At 28.8% G+C, this 27299-nt stretch overlaps 2 protein-coding genes across 3 annotated transcripts in view; both read right to left on the reverse strand.

The window, feature by feature from the left end:
* Positions 1-3972: 3972 nt before the first annotated feature.
* Positions 3973-4962, reverse strand: LOC145845201 (voltage-gated potassium channel subunit beta-2-like). Its single transcript, XM_082952623.1, has one exon. It carries the CDS (start codon positions 4960-4962, stop codon positions 3973-3975), a length of 990 nt encoding a protein of 329 aa, XP_082808749.1.
* An 18860-nt stretch (positions 4963-23822) lies between these two features.
* The window catches only part of LOC145844124 (histone acetyltransferase p300-like), a 29685-nt gene continuing 26208 nt past the window's right edge, over positions 23823-27299 (reverse strand). For both annotated transcript variants that reach the window (XM_082951484.1, XM_082951483.1), the window contains 3 exons: positions 27067-27222; positions 26698-26802; positions 23823-26127 (listed from right to left, as the gene is read on the reverse strand). In XM_082951484.1, coding sequence (XP_082807610.1) covers positions 25741-26127; positions 26698-26802; positions 27067-27222 — 648 coding nt within the window. In that variant the 3' untranslated portion in view covers positions 23823-25740. The remainder of the gene's footprint in view (positions 26128-26697; positions 26803-27066; positions 27223-27299) is intronic.

Below are 27299 nucleotides of genomic sequence, written 5' to 3' on the forward strand. Positions count from 1 at the left end.
ACCATATACGCTTTAATCTAAATCTTTTTAACAAGTTTGCCAAGAACAGTAAAACTTAAATATTAGTAATACTTCATAGTCATTAGCAGTTTAAACTGAGAACATTCTTATTGATAACACTTGAGTAGGTCAATTTTTTATTGCTTAAGTCAAACTATTAGCTTAAAAACCTTTTAATTTTATATTTTTCAATTTCAAAAAATATTGTGTGCGATAAAAACCAGGTAACAGCATGTATGTTTTAAGTAAAAAATAAACAAACTGTAAATCAAAGCTTGCAAGCACTAAAAATACCTTATACATTTTAAAGAATGTTTGTCATTTTTTAGTTAATTTTTATAAACAATGACCAATATGCCGGATCCGATATATTTTTGAAACTAAGATCTGGCCGAATCCAGACATCTTTTCTTCAAACTAAGACAGGTCGAATCCGAATTCGGATATACTTATAATTGAAGTCTTAAAGATTTTAGTTGCTTGTAATGTAAATAGAATACAAGTTTAGAAATGTAAAATATGTATTATCTTTTTTTACTTATTTATTAAAAAATCTTAAACAATACTTTAAAGTTTTAGTAATTAAACTCATTCGTATTGTTGGAATAATTTAATTTAAAAACGGACGTTTTGATAAAAAAAAAAACAAGCTACATACACAAGATCTTAGTTTAATTTTTTGATATTCATGGAAGCCAATTCTACAAGAAACTTGTATTTCCGTTATTTGTATTTAGCAAAAGAAATAAAATACATTCCTTTATAAATGCTTAAAAAAAAAAACGAACCACAAACAGAGTTAAAATATTTTACGTTCAACTTAAGATAATTTTTTACTGTTTCAACAAACGAATAAGAACATTTACTTCCGCAATAGAAAATAACATTGAACCGTCATAAAATAGAAATAGAGTATCAACTATAGTAAGGGCCTAAGTTAGAATAAAAATTACAATTGCAATAAAAAAAAATTAACTTAGGATTACGCTTTTACCGTAACAAAAAAAAAGAAAAAGAAATTAACTTAAGCAAATGTTTAAAGATATAAAATGAATTACAGTTGCAAAAGATGTCTCTACACGTTTATACTACAAAAAAAACTATTCTAGTTTTTTAAGTTGTGGTGGAGAAAAAAGCTTTTTACTGGTAATTGGAAGCAATCGATTATGTTTTTGCTCGTACAAATTACCAGTTTCAGAAATTAGTCTTAAAACAGAAGATGTTGGTGTGAAAAGAAGCTTCGTTGCAATGCTGCCAAGATGTGGGTCTTTTGTTTTTTTAAAAGTCAACCAATTCAAAGCTTTAACCTTTTTACTTTCTACTTTAAAATTTTCATAAGCAAAAAAGCCTTTAATTTCTGTTTTAATCTCTTCATTAATAGAATCCTGTTACTCATTCTCCTTCGTGGCTGTGTTTGTTTCTGATTAAAACAAATAATAGTAAGTTTAAAACTTCTTAGGATCAAAGTTTGCAGATTTTCGTGGTTTCGGATTCTTTGATGGCACGATAGGAGGATCACCCCACAACAGATATGCTTTTTAACATTAATTTTTAGCAGCTCATAGTCATAAGTTAAAATTTATCATAAAACTTGACATTTCTAAAATTTTGAAACATCTATAACTACATAGAATATAAACTGTTTAACTTTATTCCTTTTTTCTTTACCACTTACTTTAAGCTGTAAAGTTTGTCTTCATACCGTATGAACTATGTATGTTCATACCTTTCATATGCATTATTCTATTAAAGACATTATTAAAAGTTTTATTAATTTCTAATCTGTAAAATTCAATAACCAAAGTAGTTTTTTTAACTAATGAGACGCCAAAGAGCGGCATGACTTTTACACTTAAGAGTTTTCTAAGCTTGGAAATGATGACTTAGGTAAAAGAAGTCTAGAGATCTACCGAATCCATAAATTTTTTATCCGGCGAAATCAGAATTTTTTTTATACTAAGAATTTACTCTTTTTCAAACTAAGAACATTTTTACTCATAAAAAAATATTAGGGATTTAATGTTCAAATAATGATAATTTTAGTAAAACGTGCATGGATCATGTCTTACATAAAAACAGTTTAGATTTAAAAAATAACGTGCACCATTTAAAGTAGTCATAACTAAGGGTATTAAAAAAATTTTTTTTTTTGCTTAAGTGATCGTTTGAAAACTGAGGGTTTTTGAAATTTAGAATCGGGCATATTTGTATATATTATTAAAACATGAGAAATTTGAAAAAAAAAACACCACCCTTGAAAACACAGCAAAGTAAGAATATAAACAAAACAAATTAAAACATCGGTTGGATAAAAAAAAAACATTTTTTTCTAAGGGGCCCCACTCAAAAAGTCAAACCCCAATCCAATGGATTTTTCTAATTAAAGACAAAGGAGCGTTCTATAGAATAAAAATCTTAGTTAGCTACATAAATAAGGAATATAATTGAATCTAAAGTTTGGAAACTTTTTTAAACTACAAAAAATGCTAATCGAGCGAAGTTAACGATCGTAAAACCATTTTTTGTGTAACCTAGCAAGTTTCTGCAAAACTTCGAGAGCTCAGTAGTTTAGTCTTACTTAATAGTTATAAAAACCACTTAAAAAAAATAAACTTTTTAACTAATTTTGAACCCGTTACGAGTTGCTAATACTTTAAAGATTTTTTCAAGACAAAGTTTAAACGACAATTTCTAGTTGCAGTTCCGAACTGAACTTTTATTAATACTGATATTTTTTATAAAATTGTTAATTGTAAAGCACTTTTACAAGTAATGTTTTTTACTCATGATTTACTTTTTGATTTTAATTCAAAGTAGTTTATTCTTAATTTATTTATACTATCTTATAGTACATTCCTGCTGGATTTAATTCTTGTGTAAAAGCTTTGACCACATTTAGAGTATTTTCTTTATATTTTCGTATTTGGTATGTTCTTTAATATAAAATATAACCACCAAATGTCATGCCTAGTTTTTATAAGTAGTATAAAATACCTTCAAGTTTCAAGTTAAACTTAATTATGATTTTTAGTGTGGTCGCACCTTACACTATAAAACAATGTCCTCTTTAATAGAAATATTCAGCTATAATCAAATTTTAATAAATAGTGTACTTTTTCTATTAATTGCAGTATTTGTTAGTTTAGATCAGAGTTTCCTAATAATGCGATATCGTCCCATTTTTGCAAGATTTTAACAGTTCACTGGAGATACTTGAGATAATACAGGGATGATTTAAAGTTGATAAGTTTACTTTTCTTACTTACTTTATCAACGTATCAATTAAAAAAAAATATCTGATAAAGATAAAAGTGATTGTCAAAAAAATCTAAAGCCTAAAATTAAAAAAATAGTAGTAAACTGTTTAGACACGTATACTTAGTTTTTAGGTCTAGTAGAGACTTTTTCAATATCTTGTATAAAAAACTCAACTTTATATTGTAAGTTAAGAAGCGAGTGAAATTAAGTAAAGCAATGTATTTTTGAAAAGCTTCAGCCATAAGTATATTTCTGACAGAGTTGTATTGTTATGTTTGAGCTAAACTCATCAAAAGACATATAATTGGTACTAAGAATCGTAAGTACTCAAATGAGATAAAAGTTTTGAAAACATAAGAGAAAAATAACAGTTTAAAAGATCAGTACAAAATTTTAAACATAGTAAAGCACAGTAAAATTAAAAACTTATTAACTTAATTAAAATTACTTGCATTACTTTAAGTGTAAAAATATACGTTGATTGTCAATATTTTAGAACTACAAAGAGGATAGTTTTAAAGTATGCAAATATGAAGCTATATTTCACAGTGATAATAAAGTTCAGAGTAAAAACAACTGAAATAAACTTATTAATGATTTGCAAAAGAGAAAAAAAATAAAACAAAATTTTAATAGAAAACGTAGTTTCTTCAAAATAGTTTCTTTAAAAAAATACAGAAAAATATTATTAAGTTTTTACAGCGAGCTATCAAACTAGTTGTAAGATTTGGGCTTGTTGCCGATGACCTGCTCGATCTCCCCCAAAATATTCTCGTCCGACAGCTTGCTCAGAAACTTCAGCGAGCCGATGTTCTCGTACAGCTGATCCACCGAAGTGCAGCCAATCAGCACGCTCGACACCACCTTCTCCTTCCTCAAGCACCACGCCAGCATCAACTGGGGAAGGGTGGCGCCGATCCTGTCGCTTATTATCTCCAGCTCCTTCAGCTTGGCCTGCTGCCGCCTGCCCTTGTCCGACGTCACAAACTCTTTCAGCCACTGGTAGCCCTCCAAGCGGGACCTGCAGTTTTGGGGGATTTTTTCCGCGTACTTGCCCGTGTACATACCGCCCCCCAGCGGCGACCACCCGACGGCGGTGAGGCCGGTGCGGTCGAAAAGGTCCTGCCCGTCGGTTTCCACCGCCTCCCTGGCGAACATGTTGTACTCGCACTGGTCCACAATTGGCCCGACGAGTCCAAGCTGTTTTGCCACCATCGTGGCCTCCATGACCTGCATGCTGGACCACCTCGAAACCCCCCAGTAAAGGGCTTTCCCCTGATTGATGACAAAATTGAAAGCTCTTACCACTTCCTCAACAGGGGTGTCCGGGTCGTACTTATTGGCCATCACGATGTCCACGTAGTCCAGTTTCAACCTTTTCAAGGATCCGTCCAAACCCTCCACGATGTGTTTCCTTGACAACCCGCACTCGTTCACCGCCCTCCCGCCCCAAAACAGCTTCGTGCAAATCACGTACGAGCTCCTCCGCCACTTTTTTCTCCTCAAGATGTCGCCCAGGAGTATCTCGGCCTTGCCGTGCGCGTATATCTCGGCGGTGTCGAAAAAGTTGACACCGTTCTCGTAGGCGGCGGTCACGAGGTCCTCGGCCGCCTTGTCGTCCACCTGGTTGGCGAAGGTGACCCACGTGCCCAGCCCGATGCAGGAGACGGACAGGCCCGAGTTGCCCAGCTTTCTGTATATCATGGCGTAAAATTTTCTGATGAGAAGTTCTGAAATGTAAAAACTTTTAATGTGTTTTAAGTTTAAATTTACTGAACGCATTTAAACAGCCATGCCAAATAGCGTTTTTGGTAAAATGTACAAATTGTATATCATGGTAAAAACTTTAATTTGAAAGCTTCTAAAAAACTTTAAATTTACACGTTTTTGATATCAGTACAATAAACTTTTATGTGTAAACTCAACCACAACAATCTGAATGTACTTTGAAAGAAAATACTTTAGATTTGCTAAAGAAACAAAGAGAAATTGTCAAATTGATTCCAGATAAAAAATACAAAATTTAAAAAAGAACTTATAAAGTTGCTTCAAAAAAAGTATATAAACTTAAGAAAGTATAGATGTAAATACAAACAAGTTCTATAAAATATTTATTCAAATCAATAATTAATTTTTCATAAATTTATCCTCAACGATTGTAAACAACTACTAATAAAAAAAGCATAAGTAAAACAGCTGTAAGTACTATTGCTAATATTTAAATCTAAAAAACAATAGTTAGAGTATGAGGTTATTAAATAAATTAACATTGTAGAAACTAACTTTGATACTTAAAGCAAGAATGTATCTATAAATGTAAAGGAATCTTGTATTTGTTAATAATAGAATCAAATATGAACAGATTTCAATAGCACTGAAAAGTTAGTGAATTTATAAAGTGTTACTTAGTTGGAAGAAAAAAAAATCAAAAAAAATTATCTAATTTTTGGTTGAAAAAATAGCTTTCTTGTTTTGTGTTAAATTATTTACTAATATCTAGTTAGTTCTTAAAAGAAAACTTTATTGAAATTTTAAAAAGTACTTGTAAACATATTATTTGTTTTTGCTCTATAAAATCAAATCCACAAAAAAAATATTTTATCATAGATCTTTTGTAAACTAAGCACTTCATAGAAACACTGAACCTACTAGAAAAAATCCAAAATTTAAAAATTGTGAGAATTATATTATTAAAACTACAAACATTACTCATTGATAAATTTTATAGCATCTTTGAAACATATTTTTCTAAAAGCAGAGTACTACAAACTTCAATCAAATAATGTCAAATTCGTTGTGACAGCATTGCTGCTTGTACAGTCTCAACGCGGATGATATGTCAGACAGCTGCGGCTTTATTCTTCCAGCATCGTGCGTGGAATCAGCAATGAGCACCACCTCCTTGATGAGGTCGTCCACAGGAAAACTGTTTATATCAGGACCTTCACTCTCATCTGATTTGGCTGCAGAGTAGCTCTTGGGCGTGTAGGAGCTCATGAAATTGAAACTATCGTTCTCGTGTATCGGGTTGAGGTTGGTGTAAACTTGCTGGTCGGGGTCAACGTTTGTGGCGACTGACGCAGACTTCATGACCTTGCGTTGCAACTGCTCCTCGTTTTCAACTTGCTTGATGGCAGTTTCCAGCGAATCGAACTTGTCTTCTTTCAGCATCTGCAAGCGGTATCCCTGCACGAGTGAGGAGTTGTATTTAAAGTCACCAAGCTGTGAATCGTCTTTATTATTTTCACCTATGTTGATCAAGTTGGTGGAACGCAATAAACTTTGTTTCCTTTCTAAATATGATGAATTATTATTATTTGATTTGTTTTTTGGGCGCGTCATGTCATTGATTTTCCTCTGAGCTGACACTTTGTTGGTGCGCGATTTTCTAGCATTCACCTTTGCGTTCTCCTCACAGCTGTTGTTGGTGCTCAACCTGTAGTTTTTATAGTTACCACCACTAGGTGCACAGGAAGTTAATGTACTGTTTTTTATGTAAATATTCCTAGCAGGTTCAACTTCACAATTTAATATGTGTGATGAGTCTGACTGGACAGGCGGAATATCGAAGCAGACTTTTTTGCAAGATTTAGTTGCTCTCAAACAAACGTTTTCTTTTTCAGGTGTTAGCTCCAAAGATGAGTCTGTTCCCAGCTCTGAGAAACCATTTATGTTTTTTAAAACTCTAGTCTTCTTTTCTGGTGTCAGACATAACTCTGGATCAGGAACTATTTCATTTTGCATGACTTTATTTTCTTAAAAAGATTCAAATTTTTTTATTAATTTAAAATATTTTTTAAGATACTTCACTCTTGTTGTAATAGCATATCATTCAACATTACTTTAGTTAAATATTTCTTTTATAAGAAAAAAAAGAGTTATTTATGTTTTCTACTCTAGTTATGTAGTTCTAAAACCTATATTTGTTCATATTTTAAATACATTAGTGAGTATACTGTGTCAGTATAAAAAATTAAATTCCTTACGTATACCTTAAATTTGACTTTTTACATTTTTACTGGATGGCTGCATGTTTTTGAAAACTATTCAAAGATTTATGAATTTAATAATGATATAAAAAAAAAAAAAAAATTTTTTGTAGTTTAAATTTTAATTTAGGCAAAAATATATTTCAAGTTATAAAACAATATATTTATCAAAAACAACTGCGAAAGTTTACAGAGCCTAAGCCTGGACTTGTGTATGTGAGGAGACAAGTTCAAGCTAATAAAAATTAAGATCATACGATTTGATCATCAGACCACAAGCCTTTGGAAGACCAATTAGCTGTTTGTAGATTGATGACTGCAAGTTTTTTGGTGGTGGCTGACTGATGAGTCCTAATAAGAACAAAACTGGTAAAAGTCTATTAAAAGCTTGTGGTCTGATGATCAAATTGATATGATTAAACCTTAAAATATATGTAAATAAAATAATAAAATTCAAAAACTAAACTTTTTTTTTGAAGTAGCTACTGCTATAAAAAAATTAAACAACTTTAGGTTTAACTTAAATCCTTAATTTTAATCAAAAAATTATTTAAACACTCAGCAAAATTTAATTCAGTCCACTTGTCAAACACAAAAGTATAAAAAACAATCAATGTTAGAATAAAAATCATTATGACTTTTACTAAACTATCAATCAAATACAGCTATATATTAGTTACATTGTAGAGTATTGGAACTGTAGCTCATATTACTATATATCAATGTTTATATTAAATACGTGTGTTTGTAATGTTACTTGTTATCGTTTTAATTGTTTGAGTAGATGACAATATTTATAAAGAAGTACAAGGGGTGAAAAATCTTTATAATAAACGTATAAATAAGACCATTGAGTCAAAGGAGATGTAATAGGGTGCAATTACACAACAAACTGTCAACAGTTTCCTGATAAAAATTATTGTTGAAATCCACAAATACCAAAGTGGTAGAATAATTTGCAGTGTGAGTGGCAAATTGTCTAAAAGGTTTGTATGGAGATAAAAAACAGAAGCATATTGAAGCTTATGCTAGTAAACAATAGTGAACAAAGTTTTACAAAATAGTACAGTAGGGTGACAGAAAACATGCTGATAGAATAATTCTTTTTTTATTGTTGGAATAGTAACAGAATTTTAGACGCATTAAGATAGAATTTTGATGAGGATATGCCTTGAAAAATAAGAAAGGTATACAGTAGTGCAAATTATTTATGAGTGGCCCTGTAGCCAACACCAACGTTTTGACTCCAGAAAAATGAATAGTCATGTTTGACAGAAACATTTACAAACCAAAAAGTTTTGGCTTTGTAAATGAAAAGTGTCTTGCCCTAATACTGTTGACAGTGCTAAAGTCAATCTATAGCTTACAATCATACCAACTACGAAAAGTTTGAGCAAAGTCATTATAGTAATAGTAAATGCAAAGCTTCAGAAGTTTTCATCAAAAAGGTGCACCTAATGAATTTAAGAATGTTATTTAAAGTAATTAGCCAGAAATACTAATTTTAAGAACAGATGACTACACAAAAAATGTCTTCAATGAAAATAAATGGTGATTTCAATAGTTACAAAGACAGAGTTTCCTCTACAACCTTTTTTTTCACAAGGTGCCCTTTGAAGAAATAATAAAGCTATTGTCAAAATTTCACAAAAAAACTACCCTTAAACACACTTAAGACCTTTTTTTGCTTTTTATCACTAGCTCAAGAATATATAGCGTAAGTTTCAAACTGTAGCCTAGTAGCTTCTGAAATTTTCCCATAATATCTAGTACAAGTTTCAAAACTGCCCTTAAATACTCCTAAGACCTTTTTTTTTGTTTTTCATCATCAACTCCAGAATATCTGGTGTGAGTTTCAAATTATGGACCCTTTATTATACATACCTAACCATCTCTGGCCTCTTGCAGCTTTTAGCCCCCTAAATTTCTGAAATGGCCCCTAAAGGAGCCATATGGCCCATTTTGGGAAACCCTACTCTATAATAAGAGGAAGGTTAATGATGAAAAAAGAAGGTCCAAGAGGTTATAAGATTTAAGCAGAAACAGCGTAGAAATCAATATTTACCACAAGTTTTGTATAACAATGTTTTTATCTGTAAACTGTATTCAGAGTAGTCAAAATTCAGTAGTGCTACTTTAATGTATTATGAAATAAAAAAAAGTTCTTTATTCTTCTAAACTTTTTTAGTATATAATATTTATTTCTTATGTAATCTAAATTTGTTTGTGTAAAAATTATTCAAAATTCCATTTCTTTTCAGGATCATTAAGTATGAAATTTAAGTTTTTCCAGTTTATTTTTGCCGATTTTTTAAAATTAGAGGTTGTTTCAGATATTTTCCAATTAATTGGGTACCCTGTTTTTACTTAAGTGGACTGTTTTTAGCTACCTATTTAACCAAGATAAAATTAAGTGTGTTAAAACTTTTGTTGTAATTTAAATGTGCATTTGCTTTTTGTTAGGTTTTGCCTTTTAAAAGTAGCAAATAAAATTAAGTTTAAATTTTAAAGTTGTTCTATATTTAAGTTTTAATCTGAATGACTTTCAAAACTTGAAGCCATTTAACTTGATACTGACACAAATGATTTCAGTTTGAGTGAGTTAATTTTTTGGTATTTTATCTTTTTTGAATATAAAATCTTTGAAAGGTGTACAAGTATTAGCCTAGCTAGGGGGGCCCACCTTGATTTTTACAAGTTGATCTTATTTTATAGAGTTTTATCTGAGCTATCAAACATTTTAAACTGCTTGATAAAATTCAAAGTAATTTTACAGATACGAGCAATCAAAGTTGTTGACCTCAATTGGTTCCTAATAGAAGGTGCAAACTAAAAACGCAAAAAAAAAACTATTTTACAAAAAACCTATCTCTTCCTTCATTTTTTAAGCAATCTTCTTCAAATTTTTATAGAAAGTGTATTATTAAATTTAAAAAAAAGTTAAATACAGGATTTTTCTATTTTGAAAATAAAATTTTCATTTAAAGAAAAACCACTAATTATTATTTTTTTAACCTAAAATTTTTATTTTAAATAATTTTTTAACTTCAACATTCAAAGTCTTTTAAATAATAAAAGGAACGATTCCAGGAAATTTGAGGTCTCCAGCTCAAAAACTGAATGAGAAGATAGATTTTTAGTGATTTTTTTAATTTCTGAGAAAATTGACCCCAATAAATTTGTGGTTTATAAGTTTGTATTGGAAACTTTTTATAAAGATTAAAATATCTCAAAAGTTAAATAAGAGTTTTTAATTCTATAAAACTGGCTTGTAGTTTGTACTTTAGGCTTTCATATAAGATCTAATGTTTTTTTTAGTAAAAAAAATGTCAGACCCTCCCCTATGACCATACAGTGTTGCCACTTTTTGAATCAAAAAAGTAAGCCTGAGTGACTAAAAACTAGCCTGATTTACCCTGAATGTGAAAGAAAGTTCAAAAATAGACTATTGATAACCAAAAACTAAACAACACTTTTAATCAGATTTTAATAGTTATAAATAATATAAAAAAAAGGAATTAAGGGCATAGGGGAGTTAAACACTTTTTTTCACAATTTGAACTTATTTTATATAGTTTTTACCAAGCTACAAGATGCTGAAACAGATTTTTAAATTCAAAATAATTTTTGATATAAAGCAGGTCAAAGTCGGAGGCAACAGTAGGTTCCTTGTGGGAGGCGCAAATTAAAATGGCAAATAAAAAAAAAAGACCAAGAATTAATTTACTCTAAAAGTTAAAAAAATTTTCAACTGGTTGTTTCATTTCCACACATAATCTGATGGTTAATTTTGGTCACAAAATTCAAAATGTTACTATTTTCTAGTTGTACTAATGACTTTAAAAAAAACATCAGTCTCAAACTCTACTGTTTGCAATGATAAAAACTTGTTTTTTTTTAGTTTTACTATTGTTAGATATTTCCTTAAGCATTTTAGCTTCAGAAATTCCCGAGCTTTATGATTTTTCTTATGTGGAAATTACCAACTGCAAATGTTTGCAAAATGACCAACAAAAATAGGACTCTCTTTAGTTAAATAATGTTTAAATTGGTTAACAAAAAGTTAATTATTAAAGAAAGAAAATTGTGAACGCTCACAACTATTGTCAATGGATTGGTGTGGAGAAAAACCTTTTGGTTATGAAGCCTCACACCATACATTAAAAAAAAAATTTTGAGCAGTTCTAACTAAAACAATAAAAAAAAAAGTTAAGATCAATGAAAAATCAATATTATTATGAATAAATATTATTTTATTTAAGTATTGTAGTTTTTTAAGAAAAAATTGGTGTGTGCTCTTTTTTATACCGAGATTAAAATGCAGATTAGTTACTTACAACACAACTTACATTTTTAGTTTTAAAGAGTACTTTTAATTTTTTATAAAAATAAAAGGAAAATTTTTAAGGACTGGTTTTAAAATGCAAGGGTTGATTTAGGGGTAAAAAACTCAGTATTTGTTTTGATATTTTTTTTTATCATAGGTATTTTACACAATCAAAAAACTCTAATATTCCATCATAATGTGTCCACCCTTTAAAAATATAGATAATTGTTTGTTAATATTTCACAAAATAGTTATTATTTGTTTTTTATGTCTTTGAACTTATATATTTTTCCAAACTTATTGCCTTTCTCTTTTCATTTTGGTGTAGCTGTTAGCATTTTATTTGAAAAACTGGTTTTCTTCGGTTGGTTAATCACAAGCTCGTAATTCAGCACTTAATTAAAATCTAAAAGAAAAGGAAATAGTTGAAACAAAAACATGTATATAATATACTGTCTACTAAACGAGAAAAAAAACACTTAAAATAGTTGGTTCAAGGATTTAGTGTACAAAAATCTTTCGGGTATCGAGTTACACACCACTTGGATACTTTTTAACGTCTTGTCCAGGATAAGACGTTAGATAAGTATAGAGAAATCTATTGTGTTTACAAGTAAAACAGTTTATAATGTTTTTTCATAGAAAAATAAACTGTGATAATCTTTCTTTTTTTGAAAATAGTTTCAAAAATTAGTGTTCTTATAGTTTATATTACTAGTAACAGTTTGAAAATGTTCTAACTACTTTAATTAGAATGTTTTTTGAATGAACTAAATTATTAAACCTTTTAGTTGAAAGTAAAAGAATAAATAGGTTTTATAAAATTACAGTAAATACAACTTCTTCAAATTTACAATGCGAAAAAGCGGTTTCAAAAAAATAAACTTGTACATCTTTTGTTTATACTCGGTAAAAAAAAATAAAAGAAGTCTAATCTACTACAGTGCACAACTTAGAATAACAAATATATTTAAAACAAGTTTGTTCATTTTCGCTTAAAATTTTCACTTAAAATAATCGCGCTAAATAAAATATTATAAATTAAAATATTAACAATGAGTTTTAAATCTTTTAATTTTCTAGTGTATTTTAAAAATATACTCAATGATTAAAAAAAAAAACGTAAATTTTGTTTAGTTTCAAAAATTTATTTTTAAAACTTACATGCAGAGACTTCCATTAAAAAATATTTACTTTTATTTTTGATAAATATCATGAGTAAAGTTACAAATTTTATTAAAATAAACTTTATATGTTTTTATACTCTAAATTAAGGATTTCCTGAGTGGAAAATATTTCTTCCAAGGTGATTTTAGCGATCAGGGTTCAAGAAGTAACAAAAAGTAAGAGATAAAAAGTCTAAAAGATTAGATAACTGTTAAAAGGGCGATATTTAGTAAAAGGGAGCATTTGTGAAAATTATTTTAGAAACTCTGCTCTAAATATACCCTTTAACCATTAATTTACGTTACAAGCAAGCAAACTGAGATATTGAAACATTTGTTAAAAGTTGCAAATGAACCTTAAGTTTGAGCGTAAAATCTAGTAGGTAATATTAGGTGAACATTTGATACCATGGTAAATTTTTCTTGTATTTCTAAAGTTTGGTTGTTTTGCGTTAAACTAGGTTAACAAAAACATTGGCGAAAGTCTACATAGCCTAAGCCTGGACTTTCGTATGCCGTGAGACAAGCTCAAGTTAACATAGGATTTACTCATTAAAATTATATTATCAGACCACAAGCCTTCGGTTAACTGAGAGCAGTTTTGTCCTTTTTAGTACTAATTAGTCAGCCACAACCAAAAACTTTCAGAAATCCAACTACAAACGGCTTTTAATAATAAAGCATGAAACAACCGTTTGCTAGTATTTATCAGTACGTCAGGCAAGACAGCTGGTACGCTCGCGTTGAATATGATCAACGAAAACATCGGCGAAAGCCTACAGAGCCGAAGCCTGGACTTCAAAAGCCGTGAGAGAAGCTCAAGTTAACATAAGGTTTGATCATACTAATTCAATCATTGGAACACAAGCCTTCGATACACTGAGACAAGTTTCGTCCTTAATAGTACTCATCAGTCATGATAAGGACGAAACAGGCCTCAGTCAACCGAAGGATGTGGTCTGATGATCGAACTTGCATGATCAAACCCTAAAATTAGGTAAGGTAGCTTTTTTTTGTCATTGAATCTTTTGCCTGGTTAATTCGGCTCTCTTCTCATAATGGCTCACATTGGCGGACCAAAACCGCGCTAACCTTATATACTTTATAAGGACTTTTATTTTGTTTTTTAATTAAATACTAATATTTCTAAATCAAAAAATACTTCTATGTAGCTTAAGATTATACCAGAAAGTTTTTTCAAACCAAATAAAAAAATCCTGTTTAAGTAAAGTTTATCAGACATAATTTAGCAGCTTTCTAAAATTTTATTCAATTCATGCGTTTTGTGTCAAAACTAAGTCTATTTTCAACTTGAAAACTTAAGCAAGTCAAACTCATACTTGAATTATTTTTCATGTAAGTAGCAAGTGTTTGTACATGTTTAGTAGATACTTTTTATTTTGATAATAAAAAGAACGGATCCTACTTAAACTACTCAAGTAAATTACATAAGTTCTATAGGGTAATTTCCAATAATACTTAAATTTTCAAAATATGTTATAAAAAAAATACTTTTGTAAATTTGTACAGAATGCTTTTTTAAAGTTTAGTTCTATCTTATCTAAGGATTCAAAAATACATATACTAAACATTGTGCTTAAAGTATTTTAGTTTGACATTTTTATAAATAATTTTTTTTCATATTTTTGACAAAAGTCAACCGTGAATATTTTACTCCTCCCCTTAAAAATCATAAGCCTCTCGCAATCACGCCCTAAAAAGAAACAAGCAAAAGCAAAACTTGAAATATTTTAACTAATTGTTTACAGTAATAATATTTAGTTGTACTAGTAGACAGGTTTCCTCAACTTGATTTTAAATATATTTTAGGAAAAGTTTAATAATTTTGCAAACTTACTTTTGTTAGTTTCTGCTAGTCTCTTTCCTGCTCACGCTTACCAAAAATCAAAAACCTAATAACATAAAAATAATTACTTTTAAAAGAAAAACATTTAAATGACTGTTTGCGCTTTGTTTAAACCAATTTCAGTATTTAGTTATATTGGTAGTTTTTTGTTGATGAAGTAATATTTGGCAAATGTTTTCAAGCAATCACATCTAAAAAGTGTAAGGTGTCAGTTGTCGTAAGAATAGAAGCTAATCCTTTAAATTGAGACACGATAAGACTTTTTTGTAAGGCGTCACTTTTGCACGGCGTCACTTTTGCGTATTCATCCTGACCCTGACCCTAACCATGAACCCTACCATAACTCTAACCATAACCCTGAACCTAACTGTATCTCTAACCTTATCCCTAACCCAACTCCGATACTGACTCGAAACCTAACTCTAACTCTGACCCTAATCCTACCTCGTACAAAAAAGACACAAATGCAAAAGAAACGCTATGAAAAGCTCAATTTACCAATAAACTTGAAACAAAAGTTAGTTGTTAAACTACAAATTAAGGTTATAAACTTAAATACATAAAACACCATGTTGTAAGCTTTAATTGTAGATTTTTTGAATAAACTGGACTTAAAATGACCAGACAAATGTAAACTTGTTAACATTCGTGACTTTTGATGTTTAAATTAACAAACAAAAAGTTAATTTCCTGGTGAGTTATGAAAGAAAATACTAAAAACAGTTTGTTCACAATTAAGTTGCTAAATTATATTGAATTTTTTAATACCTAATGGTAAATTAAATTGCAGGTAGATAGGTTTTGTGTTTATTTTGCGTTAAATGCTGTACATCATAATTACTTTATATATTATTATATTTTATTGGACAAAAAAACGCTCAAAATATTTGGTTCTTGGACCTAGTGCACGAAAAAACCTTTTGATTATCGAGTCGCACACCAAGGATACCTTTAACGTCATGTCCGGGACATATAATTAATAAACAGTGATTAGTTTGTATGTACAATTAGTAATTTTTATTGTTGAGATTTTAAGCCATGTATTTAGTTATTTAGCCTTTTGTAAAAGTTTAATTAAGTTTGTGTTTAGTTTAATTTTTAAGCTACTATTTTTCAAAAAAGTTTTACTTATTTTTGGTGTTTACATCTTTTTTTGATTAACTTAGCTAGTGCAAAAAAGTCTAGTTTAACTACAAGCAAGGTAGTACTTATAAATTTGCTCAAATTTATAAGTATAGTTTTATTAAAATTAAAATTTTATAAATACAAACAAATATAAAAAGAATTAAATTTATTCTAGTACTTTAAATAAAACATTACCACCACAAATGTTGTATTTTATATCTATCAAACTCACTCATTTCCACATAACCTGTTTTATTTGATAAAACGCAACTGATTGAAATTTAAAAAAAAGTACTGAAGTACAGTAAAACTTTATAATTTAAAATAACTTGTTTATGTAAGCACTTTAAAGTTATTTTATACAGGTTATTACAACGTTCAACAAAAAAAAACTTGCTTACTATAAATAGTACTACTACTATTAAAGGCTATATTATTTAAAATACAACTTGATTTATATCTGATATCTTTCAAAAAACTAATAAGTTCCTAACATACTAACTTTACAAATTATAGAAAAGTCTGTTATCATTTTTTTAACTACCTTTTAAAACCTTATAAAGCTAAACATTTTTTAATGAAACTTATAAGTATTTTTAAATTAATGATTTCTTTTTTAACTTTTCAGAAGTTTGTAAAAAGTTGTTAATGTTGCTAGAATTTTATAACACCTTAATTGGTTATGGATCTTATAAAGTTTTATAGTTTTGTACAACAAATATATTTAGCTGATCAGCTCGTTAAAAAAAGAATTTGACAAAATTTTAATTATGAAAAACGCCAATAATTTTCAAAGCTGAATCAAGTTCTAATATATTCATTTTACAAATGTTGGCATAAACAAAAAATTACTTCGTTAGAAGTGTACTTTTACAGAACAAATTTTTATTATATTTGGTCAAGGTTATTTACTGTTTTAAGCTAGTAACTAATAGTTATAAGAAAGTCTTCATTTGTTAAAACCTTTTTATTCTAAAAAATACTTATGAAATAATAGTTATTGTATTCCAAAAAAAAAAGCATTAAACTTTTACGAAGTCCATTAGTTCATAATTGAATAATGTTTGATTACTACTCTAACAAAAGTTTATAAAAACGCTACAATGTTGTAAACGTAGAAAAACTATTACTCTCTGTTTATAAGTTTTATCTAAATGAAGTAACTTTGTAGAAATTTTAACCTAACTTAGTAAAAGTTTTGATTTGTTTTGTGAAAGCAAAATTAGGGTAGTTTTAAAAACCTGCAAGTCTGCAAGTGCTGAGTCAGCTAAACTAAAAAAAAGTTTTAAATATATAATAAATCATTTTCTAACCTTTACCCTTATCCCTAACTCACCCTACCCAAAAGTATAACAAATAAATCATAAGATAACTTTTAATAATTAAAATTTAAAAAGCATGAAAAAGTATCCTAAAACTTTCGCTGATTCCCCAAACATGCAAATGATTCGCAGGTTGTTCAAGATGCGCCAAAAGTTATGTGATTTACTGGGATTTATGTGCCTTTAGTTCAATTAATTTAGACAAATCGTTACATAGATGCTTTTTAAGTTAGCAGGTGTTTAAGTACAATAGAATATCAAACAGCAAACTATTCTTGTATTACCAAGATACAAGCAATATTGGGGACACGTTCAAAATCCACCTGCGATCAAAATTCCCCCGCGTTCAAAATCCGCCGCGATCAAAGTTAACCCAGTCAAATTCGAGAACCGCTTACCGATTGAGAGTAAGGGTACAGTAGTAGCAAAAAATAAACAAAAATTTTAGAAAATGCAAAAAAGTATAAAATGAATAAGTAAATAAAGAAAATATAAAAAAGATCGGATGGATTTAGAACGCGGGTGGATTTTGATAGTATACCCGATATTGAGATAAATATCAGTAAATTTTGAACTGACTACTTTTTATACATTTAGTAGTGAAAAAATTGTTTTTATAACATTTTAGTTTACTTTACTCTCTGCAACAAATTCAATAGGCTAAAATTTCAAAATTGCGTTAATTAAATAGAGTTTTACTGATTTATCTTTATGCAATTAATTTTGACAGCTCAGGCAGAAACAACAAAAGTTAATTGTGATCTCAGAAGCGAAGTGGATCGGTTAGAAAATGGCGGGAAATGATAAGGTCATGCGCATACCCCCTTAAATGACAAGGACAAAAAGTATCTGGAAGTAAGTTGAGTTTTCAATGTTTATAATAAACTTAAATATAGCATTTCTTGATATTTCTTGTATTTTTTTTATTGTTTTATTTACTAAAAATAAAAGTTACAAATTATAAGTTTTACTTTAAACGACAAGTTTTTTTGATACCCTGGATAAAACTTGATATTGTTTTTGTGGTTGAAAAAAACTAGTAGAGCTAATTATTAAACTTAAATCAAATATATCAGGACTACCATGTTTTTAAAAGCTTTTGAATTGAAAACTTTGAATGAAATTCTTTAAGCTTAGTGAAAGTATCACACTATCTAATAAGTATAAATATAAATCGACAAAAATTTAAAACAATTTTTTTTTTTTTATAACACACTTTAGTTTGTTATTGTTTTCTTATCGTTTATTACTCAAATACTTCTTTATTCAGGTTTTTAGGCTATTAAATTTTGTATTTGAGCTGTTAAAACAGTGTTGTGCAACGTGGTATGTAAATTTTTACTTGTCTTTTTTTTTTACCTTTTGTTTTTTAACCATGCAGTACATACTTTAATGCGTTCTTGTTATTTCTACAGTTTGCGACGTGCAAAAGTTAAACTTTTTTTTCATAGTATACCTCAATAAACCGCGAATGACTTGCGTTGTTACAAGTTAAAAGTTTTTTGTTTTATTTACACGAACTTATAATCGATCTATTCACCAGAAGTATTTATAATTAAAATAATTATAAAACTTATGTATATGTAGACTTAATGCAGGGGTATGTTGTATTTTTAAACCGTACACTAGGTTGGTGGTTATCAAAGTGTGTACGAAATTTGTTTTGGGGTGCATAAAAAGTTTTTCTCAATTTCTAAAACTCACACTTGATACTCTTCAGTTCTTGATGAGGAGCAAAAAAAATGAATCGAGTGTTTTTAACGCTAATTTTGAAACTTACGCTAAATAATTTGGAGTTCTTGATGTAAAGCTTGAAAAAAAATTTTCGAGTTTTTTTACTGCTAATTTCAAAACTTACACTCTAAACGTGATAAAAAGCACACTGGGTTGCACAAATTTTTTGTTTTGCGATTTGGTGTGCACAGATTTTGATTAGCTTGGTAACCACTGCGCTAGATATTCCGTGGCTTAAATTAAAGAGTGAAAAAAATGTCCGAAATATTATTAAAGGGTGATTTACAATTTACATTAGATATTTTGAGGTCTGTTATGAAGATTAAAAATGGTTAGGTTGTTAATAGAATAATAAATGCGGCCCGCGTACACTTTTATTTTGATAAACAGAGCCGTCTCCACACCAGTAATTTAAGAAACAGAATAGTAGCACTAAACAGTAAAATCCAAAACAAAAACAACAATACTTGTACAACAAAAAAATTATATTTCTACAAAACAGTATCATGCCTGAAATCAAACCTAATCTGTAAAAGCCACTGGCCAAGCTGGAAAAAGAACAAAGCTTTACATTGGATCAACAGGAAGTTAACTTGAATAAATTTCAACGATTATATTTTAAAAATTGCTTAGTTTATATAAGTAAAGCCTTATTTTAAAATATAAAACTTGCAGCGCTTAAGTTTTTACGCCGAAAACAACATTTTTCTTGCATAAAGTTGTATAAGAGTCACTGATATTACTACCGCTAGTTTATACAATTTTTGTTTAGTCTGTTTTTAAAAATCACGCACACATAAAACTAAACGATATAATATGCAGATAGATGTCTGTAGCTTGTATCTTTTTAAAAAAAGACAGAACTAAACTGATACGGGATAAAAACTATTCTTTGAATTATTGGTAAACTAAAATGGCATCAAAAAATAATTTATCTGTGTAAAACAGAAATCAAAACTAAGATGATACTGAAAATAATTATTTTACACTAACAAGGCTAAAACTCTTGCAGTTTTATTTAACTACTTTTTAGTAAACGCATTTACCTTAAAGTTTAATTTTTATCAGTTTTACTTGCGGCAGTAATAGTCTTATTAATTTAATTTGGAGAGTTTTACTCTAAAATTAAACAAATTTAAGCAAAGTATGTCTCTATAAAAATTTAATATTATATACAATCGGATTAAACAACTTGTTTTAACTTATAACAATTCAACTTACCATTACAGCGAGTCAAAACAGACTGGTACTTTCTGACTTTAAAACTGTTGTAGAAAACAAAGAAAAGTGTGATTGTAAGCTAAAAACACTACTGTTTAAATAGTTTATAATAATATCTTAAATAACCTATGAAAAAAAGTTTGCATTATCTCAAATTATTCTTTATTTTTATCTAACTAGCTTTCTTCCTAGAGTTTTAATGTCTTACATTAAAATTAAAAGTTTGAATTTTTATTTGATTTCTAACAAACTTGACAAAGCTTTGTTTCTGATTTGGAACAAAATAAGTGGAATAGTTATATTAATTGTTGAACGATAAAAAAAGCGCTAAAAAGTTTGGTCTAAGGACCTGGTGTACAAAGGAACCTTTCGGTTGTCGAGTCGTACACCACATGCTTATAAAGTTTCTTACGAAATATTTAATAATATAATATAATTTTTTTTATCATTTAAATATTTAAATCTTTAGTAATAAAGCAATCAATTAAACGATATAAAATTAAGCGTGTAAAGACCTGAAGTCAAAAGTTAAGTTTATTTCAGGTAACACAGAAGTAAACAGAAAATCCAATATTGTTTCTAAGAAAATTATTTAAAAAATAGTGTATGAATAAAGTTTTTCACTAAAAAATACTTTATATGTGAACATAAAAGTTAACAAGCAACAGTACATAAATACGCTAAAAAAACTATGTATATTTCATATTAACAATTACTTGTAACAACTATTGCTTACAAATACTAAATTCAAAAATTTTAGTAACTTTGATATATATACTTTAACACTTCTTATAAACATGTCTGCTTTCACCTTAACTTTTTACAAGTTTGTTCGTTTTCACTAGAACATATTTTACTTTACTTTATTAAGAACTGTGTTGTTAATAAAGAGTTTTTAAATTAAGTTTGACTTCGAAAAGTGCTTTCAAAATAAAAATTAAAAATGAAACAAATAATTGAATATCTGTTTACTGAAGTTTATAAAACTAAACAATTCTTATACATAACTATCAAAAATGATTGAAATCAGTAGCCATAGTACACATTGTTCAGAAAACTTGCACTTACGTAGTTATGTTACAAAATATAAACTTTGATAGAAAATATTTCGTAACGATTTGAGTTTATTGTGCAAAAACATAAACTTTATCTTTTAAGAAGTATTTTATTTGTTTTAATTTAGTATAAACCAGCACTTTTATCTGTTTATTGTTTCAATGAATACTTTAAAAAGTTTATGTTCTGGACAAAACATTAAACTTCCGTGGTGAGCGACTCCAAAACCAAATGTTTTTCTTTTCGTACACCAGGTCCTTAGGACAAAATTTTTGAGCGCTTTTTTGTCGTTTAATAAAAACACAATATTTTTTATGAGTTAAAACACTGTAAGACTCACAACAGATATAGTTTTATATAGTTTATCATAATACCAGGTTTTACCTAAAGATTTATGAATATAAAATTTGTTATTTTAAATAAAACTATGAATAAAAAAAAGTTATCAATTTTTTTTATATCTTGTTTGTTATGTACTTGTATTGATTCAAATTCATTTTTTAAAACAAAAAAATTTCAACTGTTTTATACGAGCTATTAAAAGCTTAAAATTTTATATAAAAGAAGCATAAAAAATACTTAATTGTAAGGTATTGAAAACAAGTCACCTTATCTCAGTTCATTTTTAATTAGAAAATTGTCTTGTCTTCATTTATTTTTAGTCGACTAAAATTATTATGTAGTTTTATTCTATTTTGGTTGAAAATTTTTTTTTTGCTCATTTAAAATGTACAAAAAAACTACTGATGTAGTTTTTAATAAAATAACTCTTTCGTAATGGAATGTGTTAAATTATTTAATAAAAAAAAACATCCCGACTTCGTCAACTAAAAGCTATATTTAAAATTTTGTTTTAAACTACAAATATTAATTTATGAAACTGTGAAGAACGTCATCTTATAAATAGTTTTATGTAACTCAGCCATAATTCTTTAACAAACTTTATTGTCTATTGATCATTTTTTTATCTTTACTTTCAAATAATTTTATCTTAAAGGTTGAGTATATCAATTTGAATTATACTAATCAAATTTATTTAAACGTTTTTATACAACAATACAGATTCAAATTTGCCGACACTTGTTTTCAAACAGATATCAAAAATATAACTATGAATAATCTTTAAGTATTATTGCTATTACTTACAATAAAATCTTCTTAAAAAATTACTGTCTTTTACTGTTTAAAAACTTTAAGGAAATTTAAACAAAACGCTTTAAAAATAAACAGTTATTAATAAGTTTTTTTTTTTAACGCAAACTTTTCTTTCTTTAACTCAGACCGTGGTGGTACAGTTTTGTTTTCCAACCGAAGATTTACAATCGAACACTCGGTGTCGCGAGCGAGCAGCAATTTCGAGCGAGGTTGCATAATGTGCGCGTTGAAGCGAGACGAAGAAAAAAAGCGTCGCGCTCTCTCGAATTAATTGAAATGTTTTTGTTCAATTTTTTGATATCTTTCCGCCTGTTGCTTTTATGACGAAACATTGCGTTGCTTGCAACGTCATTGAAGTTTTCTTGCAAGCAAGTTATTACTAAGTTTAAACATTTTGTTTCGTTGCAATATTTTTTAAATTTTTAGTTATTTTAATAAAACTATGAATAATTATATAAAACTATTGTAGTTAATAGTAATTAAGCATTTGATGAAAATAATTAACATATTATTTTCGAAAAAAATAAAAGTTTCTTATTAAACATCATCCTTAAAAAAATATCAGTAGAGTACATATTGAAATTTCATGCTTATTCATAAAAACCTGGATTTTTAAAAGGTATTTCTCTTAACTGCCCTATTTTACTACTAACTTGTTATGAATATGAATAACGCCCCTTAAAAAACATTTCATGAACAATCAAACAACAGCATTTCTTATTACACCAATAAAAATCAATGTTGACTTAAATAAAATATTAAAATTACATAATATAATTGAAAAATTACTGTAATGTTTTCAACAATTAGATTTTAGGTTGGTTAGAAACTGTGTGTAAAATTAATCTAAAATAATTTTAAACTTTCTGTTATGTTAGCTATTTATTTTACTTATCTAAATTTTTAACATCAATTTTTTATAATTGTATTATAAATATATATTATAATTTTTTGTTGTATAGAATTTTAACAGGATTACCAGTTTTTGAGCAGCAAAAATCAATACGAATTTATTAGTGAAATATAAAACATTTCAAGTCTTAGAACCTAATTACACCTATAATCAAAACGTTGAAAATACATTATAACAAACTGTACATTATATCAAATTGTATGTTTTGAATAAACCTATCAGATTACTGTTTAAATTATAAAAGTTTTTGAAAAAAAATTATTTTAATAGCAGTAGTCAAAATACAAAAAATAAACTTGTGGTTCATCATGTTTGTAATTTACTATAGAACTGTCATCATGTTTGTAAACTGATAGTTCTATACTAAATCTTATAAGATTAATTAACTTTGAGTATATAGAAAGACTTGAAAATTTAAATCTAGATAAAAACTATCCGGATTCGCATAAAAAACCAACTGGCCTTAGTTTAAACATTCTTAAAACAACTTTAACTAAAATGACAATGTACCGAATTGACCCTTTAGTCTTTGAATTTTAATCAATTCGAGCTATCATGGGTGGCAACTCTGTTTTAAATATCACCAGGTTTTTTTACTTAACATGACTAAAACACATGTTCTTGTTTATTTAAATAATATCTTAACTAACAAAATTACTTTTTAATAAAACCATTTGACAAACGGCACAGATCGATAAAACGTTTTATTAGCGAATATATTTAATTCAAAAAATGGGAAACACACAAAAAAAGTACATAGAAAGTAATTAAAGAACAACAAAGAAAAAATAATAAGTCATTTGAAAACGTTAGCTTTTTTGTATATGCGCGAAATGCACTTAGACCGACATGGGACAATCAATTTGTTAAATAAACTAGGGCTGAAAGTGTTCATACTATGACATTACAAACTTTGCTCGTCTATGCATTCGTGTGATGTTTGTATTTAATTGCATCGAAATATAGTCTGATATAAATTGAACTCTATAAACTAAGCTATACAGAAGTTTTTAGAATTCACATTTACAAACCCATGAACTAAAATCTTAAAAATCCAAGTCGTTTTATTTTTCAATACATCCTAACCTATACAGAATTTCCTCGCAAAAAAGTTGCGAAGAAACTTAATTGATCTTGTTGATGGTAAATTAAATAATCACTTAAGATGTTCCATAGACTTAAGATGTTCCGTGGACAGTCCGGATGCGGCAACTCAGTTTATTTTATCAACAAATCAAATAATTTTCAACGAAACAAAAAACTATTCCGAAAGCAATGCAAAAAAAAAAACAAGAAGTATTAATTGTATAAAAAAATTGATATAAAATAGAAAAGGAATTTGTTAAACTGCAAAAATAATGTCTAAATCAGGTCCAAAGGACTTTGTATATGAATTCAAGTTTTTTTTTTTTTTTGCGAAAGTAAACTCACTAAATGCTTGTGTTAGAATGAACTTCATTTTTCAATTCAGGCTAAACACTTGCTTTGGTAGAAATTCATGTGTACTATAACTAATAATTCTTAAATACTTCATTTAATATTTCATAGAAAACTTATTTTTAACTAGAGGACTTTGTGAAACATTTAGCTTACTTTTAATTACTAGTGAGTTAGTTGGAAATAATAGTTATAGAACAACTTGTTAGAAAAAACTCAAGCGCTATTGATTGTATAGATAAATATTTTTAATCAAAAACTCAGTACTACCTCAAAACAATAAAACCACTTTTCACTACACTATCGTCATTTACTACTAAGGCGCTATCAATTTGTTTATAATTTAATTATTTAAAGTTGTAAAATTTAAATAAAAACTTATTATTTTATTTCAGAATATACTTAATTTTAAAAATTTAGTGAAGTAAGACTATTTAATCAAGTATAAGTTGTGTACTGATTTTTAATCTTATTTGAGGCTTAAAAGTAACATTAACAATTTTATTAATACAAAGACTTAACATATTCGAATATTGCTAAAAACTTTTGCAAGTGTTTTATAAATAGACAAATGTGTAGCTGCAAGTTATTTTATTTTTTTAAGTGCAAATATAGACAAAGATTATTCTATTCCAATCAAAAGCTTTAAGTTTTGTCTCGATATTTTATTACCATCCATTGTAATGCATATTAAAAACTGTTTTAATTCATTAACCATTGAATTCTAATAAAACTTTTAAAACTAACTTAAATTCTATTCACAAAAATCATTAAAAAACAATAGCACATACGCTGGCTATATGAAAGTTAAATTATTTTTTACAATATTTGCTAGCAAATGTCTAATGTGCGCTCCGCTTTGAATCATGTTAATTTTATCAAAAAAAGAGAAATGTAATTCCAACTGTATGCGTGTGCGTTTGTCGAAACTTAAAAGGTGTGAGAGAAATATTGAAGCATAAAAAAAAGAAATTTTTTTCAACTAAAAGGCGCAAAATGTATAATAGAATTAATAAAAAAACTCGTATATCAAATGGCAGCAAGATACAAACGAATAGACCATAAATAAATTCAACTAATTCCTTCCAAAATATGTTCCGCCCCTGCTACTCCTCGCGCGCGCGATCACATACGTAAAAAAGTGTCTATTTGTTAAAAAACCGTAATGCATCACTCGTTACCCGTTGAGTTCATCAGGTTCTCCAGGTCGCTGTTGCCTGGCAACTGCTGCTGGGGGTTCTGGAAGTTCTGGTTGATCTGCTGCCGGCTTGCCATCCCCATCTGGCCCCCTTGCTGCTGCGTCATCATCTGCCCCTGGTAACCCATCTGCTGCTGTTGTTGGTTGTTGGGGTCCTGCATCTGGCCCATCTGCGGGTTGGTTGCCACGGGCGACGCCATCTGGTGGGGGATCCTCTGCATCATCTGCTGCTGGGCGGGCTGCTGCCCGGGGGAGGTGAGCATCTGTTGTTGGGGACTGGCGATCATGTGTTGCTGGGGGCTGGTCAGTATTTGCTGGTTGGGCCGGATCTGCTGGCCCTGCATCATGCCGGCTGCGTTCTGTGAAATAAATATTTAAAATTTTTTTAAACCTCAACCATGAAAACCTTGAAGAATTTAACTCATGTTCCGATTTAACCAACTCATTTTTCGACCAACACCCTTAAAACCTGTATTTCTTAACATTCAACCTGTAATCTTTGTCACCATAGTCTTTACTATTTTTAACTTCATAGTTACAGCCCCAAACTTCTAAATTGTATCAACTTTACGAAGTGACAATGTGTTATCAATTCAAAAGTAACATAAGTGAAATTCTGACTTGTTTTCAAATAAAATCGTTTTTGTAAAAGTTACGCAGAATTCTTAGAGTGTTTTAGGTACAGAATTTTAACATGATAAAAAACTTGTTTTAAAATTACAACTTATCTTGACCGTAGTTAGGGTTTTTGAGATTGCAGATTTGGATTGCTACGATTTCAACAAATCTTAGTAAAATCATACTGCTCATATATTTTCATTACAAGTGTTTTGTAAGTTTTGCAATGAGAACAATTAACTCACTGTAATCTTTTAAAACTTAAAGAAACACATAAAATCTTTAACATCGAAAGAAGTTTTGAAACTGACCGTTTGTTGGTGCACTCTCTGCTGCTGCATGGAATATTGCTGTTGAGAGGAAATTAGTTGCTGCTTCTGGCCCGTATTTTGAACTATGACTCGCTGGTTAATGTTCTGGTGTAATTGTTTAGTTTTTAAATTACAAAAGTAGCTTTGGTGAAACTAACTATGCAAAATGAAAAATTAAGAAACTCACACTATTTTGATTTTAACTCTGTAAAGTAACTTTTTTTATTTGTTTAGATCTTTAAATGCATATTAAACCCATGACAGTTAATTAAAACTTCACATGGTTTAATAACGATGGTATTGTTTTCAAAACACAATTCAAACAAGTCCTGTAGTCTCTCCAAACATCAAGTTACAATTTCAACATACCTGATTGTAGTACTGGTTGGGGTCCTGCGACCTGATCTGCTTGTGCTGCCACATGGCGTGCATGTTGCCTCCCATGTGACCCGTCACCTGCCGCTGCGGGTTGATGGACTGGCTCATCACGGGCGTCATCGTCTGACCCATGCCTTGCCCGTCAGCCTTGAAATAATTAAAATTGACTTAAACAATGAAACAATAAATGACACGGTTTTTATAAATGTATCGATTGCCAGCTA

The sequence above is a fragment of the Thalia democratica genome, chromosome 9 (assembly GCF_965202585.1).
Source record: "Thalia democratica chromosome 9, ktThaDemo2.hap1.1, whole genome shotgun sequence".
NCBI classification, from domain to species: domain Eukaryota; kingdom Metazoa; phylum Chordata; class Thaliacea; order Salpida; family Salpidae; genus Thalia; species Thalia democratica.

Coding starts and splice junctions, on each gene's coding strand:
- LOC145845201 (XM_082952623.1), bottom strand. CDS start 4,962: ATGATATACAGAAAGCTGGGCAACTCGGGCCTGTCCGTCTCCTGCATC.